Source organism: Aulostomus chinensis, chromosome 20 (genome assembly GCF_037954235.1).
Source record: "Aulostomus chinensis isolate RoL2024-O1b breed Wild chromosome 20, RoL_Achi_v1.0, whole genome shotgun sequence".
In the NCBI taxonomy this organism is placed as follows: Eukaryota; Metazoa; Chordata; class Actinopteri; order Syngnathiformes; family Aulostomidae; genus Aulostomus; species Aulostomus chinensis.
This window is the reverse complement of record NC_141339.1, coordinates 13,869,707-13,881,966: the sequence shown is the minus strand read 5'-3', so window position 1 is coordinate 13,881,966 and position 12,260 is coordinate 13,869,707. Positions and strand designations below refer to the sequence as shown.

Below are 12,260 nucleotides of genomic sequence, written 5' to 3'. Positions count from 1 at the left end.
GAAAAATGTAATTTAATTATTCATATAAAACCGAAATGGGATTAAAAGTTGTTTTTTATAGTTAACAGGCTAATTATAATATCTAGACATATGAGAAAAACCTTCTCATTCACCTTATGCATGAAATCAATTCTTTAAATTCGTCGTCAGATTATCCACAATTACAGTAATAGCGTATAAACTATATGAAATTCAACGGGAATAAATGTGTTTATTATACATTTTTTCATGCAGCTGTGCGGTCTTGATCACAAGTGGAGCAACAGAAGCCCTTAACAGCTGTAGTTCATCCTCCGGTCCAGACGGGGGCAGCACGGACAAGTTGAATACGTTTACTCCGCTTGACCTGCCTGCTGCTAAACATCATGGCAGCTCCTATGGCTCTGTGTCGACAACTTCTGTCTTTGGCAAGGGTACGGAATGGAAACCCGCATTTGGTACATTTACTGTCTATTTTTCGAATATTTCACCACATGCTTTCACAACTGACTGTGTTGTAGTTCGGGAAAATTGATGGTAAACGTCCGGAGGCAGCAGTTGTAGCATGTTTGCTAACACGAGTCTTTTATTTGTAGGCATCAAGAGCTTTGGACGCTTGTGTAGGTCACTACAAGTTTAATGCCATTCGGTAGGTAGTATTTTTGTTCCATTTCTGCTCTTCTAAAAAAATTACACTAATTTCAGTTCTATTAATAGTTGTTATATAACCCCATAACTGTCAAATTATGTTCACATAAAACTGGGCTTCATTTACCATCTGATAAGGAATTTCATCTGGTGTCCTCTGGAAATTTAGGGTGTTGAAATTCCTTATCACCACCTGATATATGTGCTAACAAGTTTTAAGGGTCCTTTAAGTGCTCTGTAGCATAGCACAAAGATTAATCAAATATATTGAATAAAATGCTATTCTTTTCAAGGTGTAAATACACAAGTAATTCTACTTTCTCATCCCCACAGTTCTCGTCTCCCACTGAGCTCGTCCCTCCACACAACAGCGGTGCTTGCATCCACGACCTCACCAGTGAGTCAGTCCTCTCCACGTTTTTGTGTCTCTTGTGAACTGAACAACTCATTTTATAGATCAGGTGTTTAAATGTTATTTTACAACTTTTGCAGATCACTGTCACAGAGCCTGACACACTGTTTCAGAAGGTGTCAGTGTTGGTTAAATGTAGTGACGAGGCCGTCTTGGACAGCTATGAGTTCTTTGCTACCATGGCAGCCAAAGAGCTGGGTATCACCATTAGCAAAGTGTGAGTCATTTGTTCATCACTCATGGAATCACTTGCGGTGACAGCTGGAGTTCTTACTGATCTTCTCTCTTTGCCAGTGTCAAACCTCCCAGGGACACAGAGAGGTTCTCACTCTTGAAGTCAGTTCACATCTTCAGAAAACACTTGGTCCAGTATGAGATAAGGACTCACTACAGGTGTATTGAGGTGAGCTCACCCTCTGCTATGATTCAGTGTCATTTATATTCTAGACCAGAAGCCCCTTCATACCCCTGATTAGACCACTATGGTGACCAGTAACATTTACAATGTCTGTTACATACCCTGCGTGTTACATTACATCCATTGCATTTTACCTCAGAAGTTCTCTACTTCTTCTATTTTAAAGCTTATCTCATAGTGTGACCCTTTAAAAAGACACAATATTACAAAATTGGCCATTGATGTATTTTTTTTTCAGTGAAAAATTTGCAACTGTTCATTTTTTCACTTAGCTATACACTTCAGCTAAGTCTGTTATCAATTAGCTTCTCAAACTGAGTATCTCAAGTTGGATATAATTTGACCATGTCATGACTTCAATAATCTTACTTAAATACCTACTGATACATAATAAGCTCAATTTTTAATCAGAGGTACATTTTTACTAATCTGTAGTTTTTAGCTCTCTAGTATTTTCACTCTGAATGTTTTTCGGGACCTGAAAATATAACACTTTTTTCCCTCAGAATTCATGACGATAGATTTCTCTCGTTTGCAGCTGTCTCATCTAACAGGCTCTACAACACGGGTCTATCTGGAATACATCCAGAGGAACCTCCCTGAGGGTGTTGCTATGGAGGTGACTAAGGTGAGGCCCTGTATACACTAGCACCATCTGCTGTCTAACTAGAGAAACTACATAGATTCTGAGCCGCTAATACCCCCCCCCCCTTTACTCATTAGATTGCCATGGAGAAAATACCAGATCACATCCTTGAACCCATGTGGAAGGACCAGCCCACAGATGACAAGTCTAGCCAGTAAACAGTTAATGTGTCACTTTTTCTTTCATGTTGAACAGTGAGGAATCAATTGTATATTTTTAATTTCTGCAATAAATGTCAACTTATGATAGCAATGATTTTTTTTGTCATGAATTAATAAATCTCTGCAGTCATACTGGGTTGAAGCTGTGTAATGACGGTAACACTGTAGAACACAAGAACAGCACAGTTGTTGGTTTTTCAAGCATTTATTAGACTTGTATGCAGGAATTTTAAGTCGATACATAAGAAGCAATGTTTAATAATCTTCATTGAGAAGGCAGAACGGCTTTATTACTGGTGCCCCATCATCTGGTTAAAAAAAATACTTGCACTTGAGTAACATTCTTCCTCTCTCCCTGACTTAGGAGTTACCATGAAATCAAATTATCGCACTTCATCTGTACAAATGAATTAACTTTGGCTACTTTCTTTTCTTTTTTTTTATCACTAAAATGGAATTCTGGAGTCATTCTCAGCTCTTAGTAACAAGTGATTAGTCTGGTGATTAATTTTCACAGTGGGTTCAGTTGGCCTCATGCATTAGATGTAGTTCAGTCACATTAAATTATCTCCACGACTGAATTTAGAAGATATGGTGCAATGGTATGACAATATGGTGAAAAGTTGCAATTTTTACCCTCTAGACTTTGACATTTCCATAAAACCCTGAGTTACAGTCGGCAGAAACAAAAAGCCAACAATTTGGTGAAGGGAATGATCCGAACTGTGTGGATCATCTTGGAAAAAGCATTAAAATCATGGTGGCTTATATAATATATAGTTACATTAAAGAGTGAAAAGTGATCTTTTTTTCCCTGTTGAAATGCTAAATGTGATGCATTGGCTTTTATTTGGTTTTACAACTTCTCCAGGAATGGAAACCCTGTTTTAAGTATATTTGCTTCCACGCAATAAAAATAAGGGTTTGAAATAAGGTACACTTTAAGTGACATATTCAAGTTAATGCTCACCGACAGAAACAAGAAGCAGAGCAGCATCATGGAAATTTAGGGTGTTAAATTTCTATTTCATCTCCTGACCTGCAGAATTTAACTGGACATGATTAAATATTAGCTATTCTTAGATCGCCGGGCATTTATTGAGAAGCATTCGATAAAGATGAATTTACAATTGTAACGGTCATGGTAACTAGTAGGATGGAATAATTACAGACCTGACTGTTCCTTCATATCTTTGCTTTACCACACTTAAACAGTACTTTCATGTCAGCAGAGCAAAATTCTTCCCTGTAACTGAATGAAAGATTAGCCGTCACCACCTGCTGATGGCTAATCTTCTCCTCGCCTTGCTTGTCCGTCCTGAAAGAGAGAACCTCCAGGCATCAGAGGGGTTTAGGGAGTTAAGACACAAGAGGAGGCTCACCTTTCCAAGTGAAGCGCTGCAGGTGAGGCGTCACGCCGCTGGTGAAGGAGGGGAGAGATGTGAGGGAGGGCCTGTGTTCCTGGGGCCTGGGAGGTTAACTGTACTGTGTGCCCCCCTTCAGGAGACAACAACAGTCAGTCTGTTACAATCAGCCAGAGTAGGGAGAGAAAAGAAGGGACTGCAGAGGCAGCAAAACGGACTGAACGTGTTAAAAGAAATGGAAAGAGAGACAGAAATGGGGGTGGGGGGTGGGGGTCCAATACCCAACTATTTTATGAAGCCCAAAAAAAAAAAAAAAAAACACCTCTTGATGTATGCAGTGTAGGACACACTAGAGCCACACTTTGGTACTCTGTGTAAATAAAATACACATTTTTTCCAGGAATAGTGCCCGAAACTGGGTTTTGCCAGCAGCGTATGACATACAGCATTCATATTCAATATCCATGCAAAGTTATATTTACACTGTATGTTCACCAAGTGCTTACACATTCAGCTTATTCCACTTCAATGTGTCAAGAATCCATCGAAGCAATTTCAAGTTTAATATAAAATACTGCATATTCTATACTCGTGAGAACAACATGACAAGAATAAACTAAACTTATTAAGAAAAAAAACTATGAAAACAGAAAAGTCAATATGCATTCAACCATTTGGTCATATTTGAAATCTTATTAAGATGACTAATTATTTGAAAGATATATTATTAGTTCTATCAGAATGATTGTTCCATACAGATGATGTCCTCCTTTTAGACATGCTACCACTTCATTTGAACTGTGCCTTTCAAGTGGCGCGGCTCGGGGTCCTCCAGTCAAATTTGAAGAGTTCTGCACTCTTTTCAAGATTTTCTAGATTTCAGCCCTCAGCAAGCCAATATGACCCACTCGATGTGTGTAGATTATGGTCTTTTAGGGCTCTTGGTCCTCCTCAAACACACAAATGAATCAATAAATGTAATAAATGCTTAACTGGAATCAAATGTTTACTTTTTAAATATCACATATATTCTTAAACACAAACAGTTCCACCATACATTAGTTTGACATTGCAAACTTCTTTCATATTACAAAATTTATAGTGAATCATAATGACAACTTTGAGAAATAAAAAAGAGAAGTTGAGTTTCTTTTTAGTTTTATTTTCTTCTTCACGACTAGGTCATGTCTTGAACGTTCCTCATAAAACACATTCACAGGTTCACAAAAGTTATGTTAATTACAGTGGATAGATTACACTTCAAAAAAACTCAACACAGTAAATAGTAATAATGCCTTATTCAAGCAAATAGTAAAGTGGAATTTGCTTTCATTTATAAAAGGCTATTAGATATATTTCAGAATACTACTTCTTCATAATAATGCCTTTGACTTTTTTTTTTAATCATTACACAAGTGATTGCTGAAGACAAACATGAAACGTTCCAAACAGCAATACTCATAATAGCTGCACATTAACGATATATATACGAATGAAAATATAAAATACTCATGAATACTTGACAGGTGGAATATTATTTTTTCACTTGAAAACTTTATCAAACAATATTTGCACTACTTGGTGAGGCTGTATTATACATGATTAAGTATTTCCATGTAACAAAAGGTTAGGGAGGTCCAAGGTGCGCTAAGCTAGTTAACAGTGGTGCTGGAGGGCTGCTGTGCACTCATTTTATTCCCCCCACCCTCATATCTTCACCCCCCACCTTTAAACATACTTGGTCACCCATTTTCCTTGTTAAGAGTCAAGAGAATGTCTTAAGGCTCACAGGGTGACTGTAATAATGAACCACAGAACAGTTGACAAAACTCTCCTCCCTTTGAGAACAGCATTTGACGTGATCATGCCTTTACATTACAGGTGTGAGGCATTGAGAGAGAGTGCGTGAGTGCATGTGTGTGCGTCCTTGGTCGTCATTCTCACATGACATCTTTGCCAGTAGACAATATCAACTAGACATTTGGCTGAAGAGTATTCATACTGAGACTTGACTTTAAAGAACACATAATTCAGGGTCATTCCATCACTGCACCTCTGTAGACTTCTTTTATATTAACAAGCGCCTGCTATGGTGGTTGTTTTTTTGTTTGTTTTTTTTAGTTAAAAGCGTCGGCCACCAGGGGGCCCTGGCCACCTTTGGCCTCTGCCAGGTGGGGGGTGAGGCGGAGGAGAGACCGGTCCATTGTGGTAGCTGTGTAAAAGGATAAAATCACACATTGGATTCTTGGCTGTAGCCAATAAGGGGGGCACACTCTGATAAGAGCAGCCAGTTCTGGACTATAGTAGTGAGTGACATCATCCTCTCGGTTATCATGTATCTTTGAGAGGCAAAAATACAGTCCGTTTACTCATACATGCACTACTTCAAAGACTCCACATAGTTAAGCATTGAGCTGACTTTTATTTACTAGCTGAAATATTTATCTCAACATGTGCTGGATTAAAATGTAGAATCTGGGCAAGTTTGTTTTCTATTTTATAAGGACAAACTGAGGGAAATGTTATAATTAAAAAAGGGAAAGAGAGTGGAAGCTATGATGAGAAAAAGAGAGGGAAAGAACTGTGCATTTGTGTCACAACCCTCAGTTTTGCATCACAGATTTAAAAAAGGAATAAACTGGTGCAAGCAGGTCTCTCATGCTTACCATCCAGATCTACTCAGGAAGCTTAAAAATCTTGCAAGCAAAGAGTAGAGAATTGTGGCTAAGTGAAGCATCAGCGTTATATTAATACTCAAACTGCTCTTACCCTCTTGGACCTCTGGGGTAGAAGTGACGGGGAGGCCCAGGGGGTGGCATGCCACGGCCTCGAGGGTGTGGCGGACGCCCTCTAAAACCTGGATGACCCGGGGGAGGAGGTGGAGGGGGTCCATGCCTACAGACAGGGATATGCATGACACAACAGATGAGCCAAACGATTAATTTATTGAAGTTAACACAGGGCAAACCACTAGTAACCACAGAGCATGAGCAGTATGACTCCTGCCGCAGCGTGAGAGTGTTGCCACGGATGCAAAATCTATATAATGTGAAGTGCTGAGATTTACCTGGCCATGATGAACTTAAAGAGAACTATGTGACAAAGTGAGGGACTGACAGTAAGAGTGTGAGGAATATATATTGTCACTTAACTGGTCTTAAAGCTACAGTGCGTCATAGAGGAAATGGTTTGTAAGGCTTCCAAATATATTGTTTCTCTTCTACTTTTAGTACCAATCTGGGATGCTTTTTACAAAATATCTCTGACAGCCTCCCTGCACTTCAACAGTTTCTCAGCCAAAGCAGTTGCGTGTGTTTGTGGTTACCTGGGCATGGGGGGGAAGGGACCTCTGAGGTGCATTGGAGGAGGTGGGGGAGGAGGAGGGCCCATGCCCATTGGTCCACCCCTACCTCGATGACCTCTAGGGTCCGGATAAGGTCGCATTCTCCCCATTCCTCTGCAAGGGACAGACAGGATTACATGATGGGTGACAATCAGTGGAGTATATAAAGCACAGCGTTCATCAATTATTACTGTGGCTGCAGTGCTTTAATGGAATGAAAAACACTTTAGTATCAGCACGAAATACATCAGCATCCAATTACAGTTTTTATTATTATTATTATTATTATTATATGTGTCAGAGTTGATCAATGCTATCCGGCACCGATTAACTAGAGAATAATCTGATATTGCACATGATTTGATTGTCTTTAATTAACTTTTTTGCAGTCCAATAAACAAACCAGAGGAAGAGAATTGTCCATCCTCTAAAAAAAATAACAAAACACACCAAAGAAACATACTGCCCCATTACAACATTTGAGCACATTTTCATAGAATACATATGATAATAATAATAATAATAATAATAATAAAAGTGATAATTAAAGCCACTTTTACGACTCCCGTGATTTGCTGTGTACCTCATGGGTGCCAGTCCATTCATGGCTCCATCCCTGCCTCGACCCCTCCCATGACCCGGTGGGCCAAAGCCCTTCATCATGCCCCATCCACCACGCATGCCACCTCGATTCATCCGACCCCCTCGACCGCGGCCTCTGAAACCGCGACCCCTGATGAAATAGAGCCATTGCTGTCAGTCCTGGCTGAACCATCCAAAGGAAACTTACACGTCGAGCCACTTAACACCCTCTGAGAATTTTGTTTTTGCACTAAGTGCACCAGTGACCAAACTCTAGGTGAGGTTTCTGCATGTTGTAATTGATTATGATTCTCTGTTTAATACGCAGAATTCATTGTGACTGGATCTAGCAATATTGTGGCTAGTAGTCAAGGGCTACGTTTTCACTGAGAAAAGCTGCTGTTTAGGAAACCCTGTGGAAATTCAGGAGACATCTTAACATTAAAAAATAAACAAATAAAATAAAAAAATCGAAGAACAAAAGAAACTGTTGTTACTTTTTAAAATGCTGGTTGGAAGCAATTTTGTATCCTTAAATAAATAAATACTATGTACTTTTGTTCAGAAGCATAAGACTGACCTAGCTTTGTTTTCTGTAACAGGTCTCTCTGAACCATCCTTAGAAGGCTTTGAAGTTTCTGTCACCATCTCTTTAGTGTCTGCATCCATCTGAAAGGATTCATGTCAACATTTATACACAGTAAACTGCCATAACTGCAAATTTTATTCATATATATTATAGACACACACACACACACACACACACACACACACACACACAGTGGGGCAAAAAAGTATTTGGCAGCCACCGATTCTGCAAGTTGTCCCACTTAAAAAGATGAGGTCTGTAATGTTCATCATAGGTACACTTCAACTGTGAGAGACAGAATGAAAAAAAAAAATCCAGGAAATCACACTGTATGATTTTCAAAGAATTTATTTCTATAATGGTGCAGACAACAAGTATTTAGCACATACAAACAAGCAAGAATTCTGGCCCTCACAGACCTGTTACTTCTTCATCAAGAAGCTCTTCTATCCTCAACTCGTTAGCTGTATTAATGGCACCTGTTTGACCTTATTATCTGGATAAAAGACACCTGTCCACACCCTTAAACAGTCAGACTGCAACCTCTCCACCATGGTTAGTCAGTGAGAGCATTGAAGATGAAATGTGGCTGGATCTTCCAGCATGGCAATGATCCCAAACACAATGCCCAGGCAACCAAGGAGTGGCTTTGTAAAAAGCATTTCAAGGTTATGTGCTGCGTCCGAATTGCCAAGTAGCAACCTACGTCCCACTGCTACGACCTACCGCTACAGCTTACTTCTACAACCTAAACACAGCGGCACCATTCGGACACCCTAGAAGATTGGTAGTGAAACACGACCTCTGCTGGCAGAGCACAGATACCGCAAATAGGTAGACAGCACCAACGAAAGCCCCACCTGCTGGCCTGGCTGTCGCACTGCACTCCACTCTGAACGCATGTTTCACTCATTCTCTATTATTAAGCACATTAACGCACCTGTAAGTCATTAACAATGACTATAAATGTTTGTGTTGCATAAGAATGGGAGACTGTTGGTGGCGCAAACTTGGCTTTCGCGTCCACAAGCTTTTAGGGGACGAAGAAGAAGTCCGCGGTGCATTGTGGGCCATGGGTAGCTCCGAAGGATGCACCCGAACCGACCTACAATGTGGGCATGTTTAGGCTGGAATTTAGGTTGCGAAGTAGGTCGCTACTCGCGCTAGTTGTGGTTTCAGACAGCCTACAACCTACTCTGCGACCTACGATCCGACCTACTTGGCAATTCGGACGCAGCCATGGAGTGGCCTAGCCAGTCTGCGGACCTCAATCCAACAGAGAATATGTGGAGGGAGTTGAAAGTCTGTGTTGCCCAGCGACAGCCCCAAAACATCAGAGCTCTTGAGAAGATCTGCATGCAAGAATGGGCCAAAATACCAGCTACCTAAGTCCTACAGGAAACGTTTGACCTTTGTCATTGCCAACCACAGTTACATTACAAAGTATTAGGGTGAACCTTTGATATTGATCAAATACTTATTTTCTGCACCATTATACTAATAAATTCTTTGAATCATACAATGCAATTTCCTAGATTTTTTTTTTAAATTTACATTTTGTCTCTCACAGTTGAAGTGTACCAAAGATGAAAATTACAGACCTCATCTAAGTGGGACAACTTGCAGAATAAGTGGCTGCCAAATGCTTTTGCCCCACTGTATACACACACACACACACACACACAAATATATGGAATTCAAGCACCACAATAAAGCATTAGGAAATTCATGCAGAAAATAAACTGTACAACCCTGCAGCAGTGATGTAATCAAGCATGATAAGAACAAATGGCAGCCTCAACCTCAAAGATTTTTCAGGGAACATTAATGCAGGATACACTTGTTTCATATAATTTAGCATGACAACTTGCAAATACAGAGTATTTTATAGCAGCAGATCAACTGGTGCAGAGTGACCTCATGAAAAAAATGCCATCATTCATATCAAATTCAGTTTTAGATGAAAAGTCAGATTTCCTACAATCATTTCCCAGTGCTTCAGATCATTTAAAAACTGATGACATGTGTTTATGCATGAATTCCTAAAATGTGACAAAAAGATGTTGATATGTCCCTCGGGGAGGTTCTTGGAAACCTAAAACCAAGAAGCTGCATTCACTGAATTGTTCCCTAACTGGTTGGTAGCAGGCCTGACCGGAGAAGGTGACAAGTTTGCATGCTGAGAGCAAGAAGTGCGGAGTGGGGGTGGTGTTGCATGTCAAGGCTTAAACACAGTATCTGTGCCTGAGGGAGGAGAGCTGGGTGTTGACTTGAGGATGAAATATTGACAGAATTTGAGTAATACATTTTAAAAAGCTGCCGAGGGAAAACTATCAAAGAAACAATTCAGAGATTTGGTTCCTCCACCGAGACAAAACTTAAAATATATATATATCAAGATAATAACGCGAAAAGTTTAATGACAAACTCTGAAACCAACAACGTTCAAGCACCTTCACAATCTGCAATATATACAGGTACTGCTTTAATTTGTTCTGTGTATTGGGCCCAGCAAATAACTCTGTCCTCAAATAGGTAGCAAATGAATGTCATGTTGAGTGCTGTATACATTACCGGAAAATGTATGGACAATCTTTACACATGAGGTGCGTGAAAACCGGGTAACAATATATCATCACTGCGTTACATTTAAAGAAATTAGCCTAAGAAGAGTCATAGACAAATCGAGCCTCATGGAAAATGATTTTATCCCAATAACGAGAGGCGGTGGGAGCCAGTAGGGTTCAACAAATACACTTAATTTCTCGATTAATTATTGCAGTTTAGCATAAAGGAACTCAGGTTAAACACAGCTAGCCAGTTGGTGACACAGAACCCCGAAGTGGACCTGTGTAATTCCTGGAGTCACCATCGTACTATACACAAATAGTTGTTGGAAGAGGTATCCAACCAAGCACTACATGTTACCATAGCTACACTTTTAAATAAAATATAACCAAAAAAAACTGTCAAATGTGTATTCATATTGCGTTCTTTTGGGTTTTTTTTCAAGCTCTTCGTTCTCCGGGAAAATATGGAATAGCTGTGACTTACTTCAGTCAGTGCCGCAAGCGAGGTAGATACAAAAAAGTAGTTGCTAAGAAAATAAAAAAAATAATATGTATGTATTAGAAAAATAAAAATGTACAAAAAAATTCCAACGGCTTCTGTCTGCTTCTTTCCGCTTTGAAATGGCGGCTTCGTCTCGTCACATTGGGGATGCGCCTCAGATTGGGGTTTCTTTGTGCGGGAGAAGTCACGCCTCAACGGAAGAAATTCTGCTACGTGATTGGCTAATTTTAGCTTTCACTCAAACGTTATTTGATTTTCTTGCGATGTGATTGGAGGAATTAACCGGCCCAATTTTTTTCTTACGATCAAGACAGCTCATTAATTGACTGGACCACTAGTTCTCTGCATTGATGCACAGGTCAACAGCAATTTAATGCATGAAGTACTTTTTTAAATTTTGTTTAGAAATAACCTGACTCTGAAAGACTGTCACAGTTGCTTGACAGTGAATTAAGGATGGAAAATGATATCGATATAGTCATAGATTTGTTATATTATGTTATTTATTTGGAGGTGGTAAATTTGAATTTTTTTTTCAAATGTTACCTTTTCAAACTCACAAAGCTCACGTGTTTTTTTTATGTGTCAAAAATGTGATTTTTTTTTAATAGACAATATCAATATAATATTGACCCTCGGCTGAAACAGCTCTAAGATATCAGACATCAACACCAAGTAGACAAAAATCCAATATCATGCATCCGAACAACAAATGCTTAATGTATGTAGCATTTTTGCAATCAAAGAAACTATACAAATAATTAAGAAGACAATCCATGCTTTGGAAAACAAAAACAGCATTATTCAATAGACAGCAGGATATCACAACATGACTTTGAACCACGGGGAAGCCAACCATAACAAAAATAAAAACAAAAAGAATAGATATTTTTGATAAGAATCAACATAAAATTGATTTTTGAGCTTGTTCTTCAATAACGTCGAGCTACATTCTCATCAAGGAAACATATACATCTCGTCAAAATCTATTTCCAAATACTTAATTCATCATCCCCCCCCCCCCCCCAAAAAAAGGCAGCCTCATA

At 39.3% G+C, this 12,260-nt stretch overlaps 2 protein-coding genes across 5 annotated transcripts; one reads left to right on the top strand and one right to left on the bottom strand.

The window, feature by feature from the left end:
- The first annotated feature begins 258 nt into the window (after window positions 1-258).
- mrps10 (mitochondrial ribosomal protein S10) lies at window positions 259-2,358 on the top strand. 2 transcript variants are annotated; one of them, XM_086190019.1, is made up of 7 exons: window positions 259-413; window positions 576-628; window positions 961-1,024; window positions 1,120-1,256; window positions 1,334-1,442; window positions 1,996-2,085; window positions 2,181-2,358. In XM_086190019.1, the coding sequence occupies exons 1-7, from the start codon at window positions 366-368 to the stop codon at window positions 2,259-2,261; spliced, it is 582 nt and encodes a 193-aa protein (XP_086046145.1). In that variant the 5' UTR covers window positions 259-365; the 3' UTR covers window positions 2,262-2,358. The 2 variants fall into 2 exon arrangements, with proteins under 2 accessions (XP_086046145.1, XP_086046144.1); XM_086190018.1 differs by having other exon boundaries at window positions 286-437.
- A 103-nt stretch (window positions 2,359-2,461) lies between these two features.
- Window positions 2,462-11,476, bottom strand: LOC147242920 (uncharacterized). 3 transcript variants are annotated; one of them, XM_086190022.1, is made up of 7 exons: window positions 11,197-11,476; window positions 8,134-8,222; window positions 7,555-7,704; window positions 6,954-7,085; window positions 6,398-6,523; window positions 3,647-3,761; window positions 2,462-3,582 (listed from the first exon to the last, which is right to left on the bottom strand). In XM_086190022.1, exons 2-6 carry the CDS (start codon window positions 8,220-8,222, stop codon window positions 3,677-3,679), a joined length of 582 nt encoding a protein of 193 aa, XP_086046148.1. In that variant the 5' UTR covers window positions 11,197-11,476; the 3' UTR covers window positions 2,462-3,582; window positions 3,647-3,676. The 3 variants fall into 3 exon arrangements, with proteins under 3 accessions (XP_086046148.1, XP_086046147.1, XP_086046146.1); XM_086190021.1 differs by having other exon boundaries at window positions 2,462-3,761; window positions 11,197-11,475; XM_086190020.1 differs by lacking the exons at window positions 2,462-3,582; window positions 3,647-3,761 and adding an exon at window positions 3,785-5,840 and having other exon boundaries at window positions 11,197-11,406.
- Between the last annotated feature and the right edge of the window lie 784 nt (window positions 11,477-12,260).

Coding starts and splice junctions, on each gene's coding strand:
- LOC147242920 (XM_086190020.1), bottom strand. CDS start 8,222: ATGGATGCAGACACTAAAGAGATGGTGACAGAAACTTCAAAGCCTTCT. Junction 7,086..7,554: donor AATGGACTGGCACCCATGAG/GTACACAGCAAA, acceptor TGTCCCTTGCAG/AGGAATGGGGAGAATGCGAC. Junction 6,524..6,953: donor CCCTTCCCCCCCATGCCCAG/GTAACCACAAAC, acceptor CCCTGTCTGTAG/GCATGGACCCCCTCCACCTC.
- mrps10 (XM_086190018.1), top strand. CDS start 366: ATGGCAGCTCCTATGGCTCTGTGTCGACAACTTCTGTCTTTGGCAAGG. Junction 629..960: donor TACAAGTTTAATGCCATTCG/GTAGGTAGTATT, acceptor TCATCCCCACAG/TTCTCGTCTCCCACTGAGCT. Junction 1,443..1,995: donor CTCACTACAGGTGTATTGAG/GTGAGCTCACCC, acceptor TCTCGTTTGCAG/CTGTCTCATCTAACAGGCTC.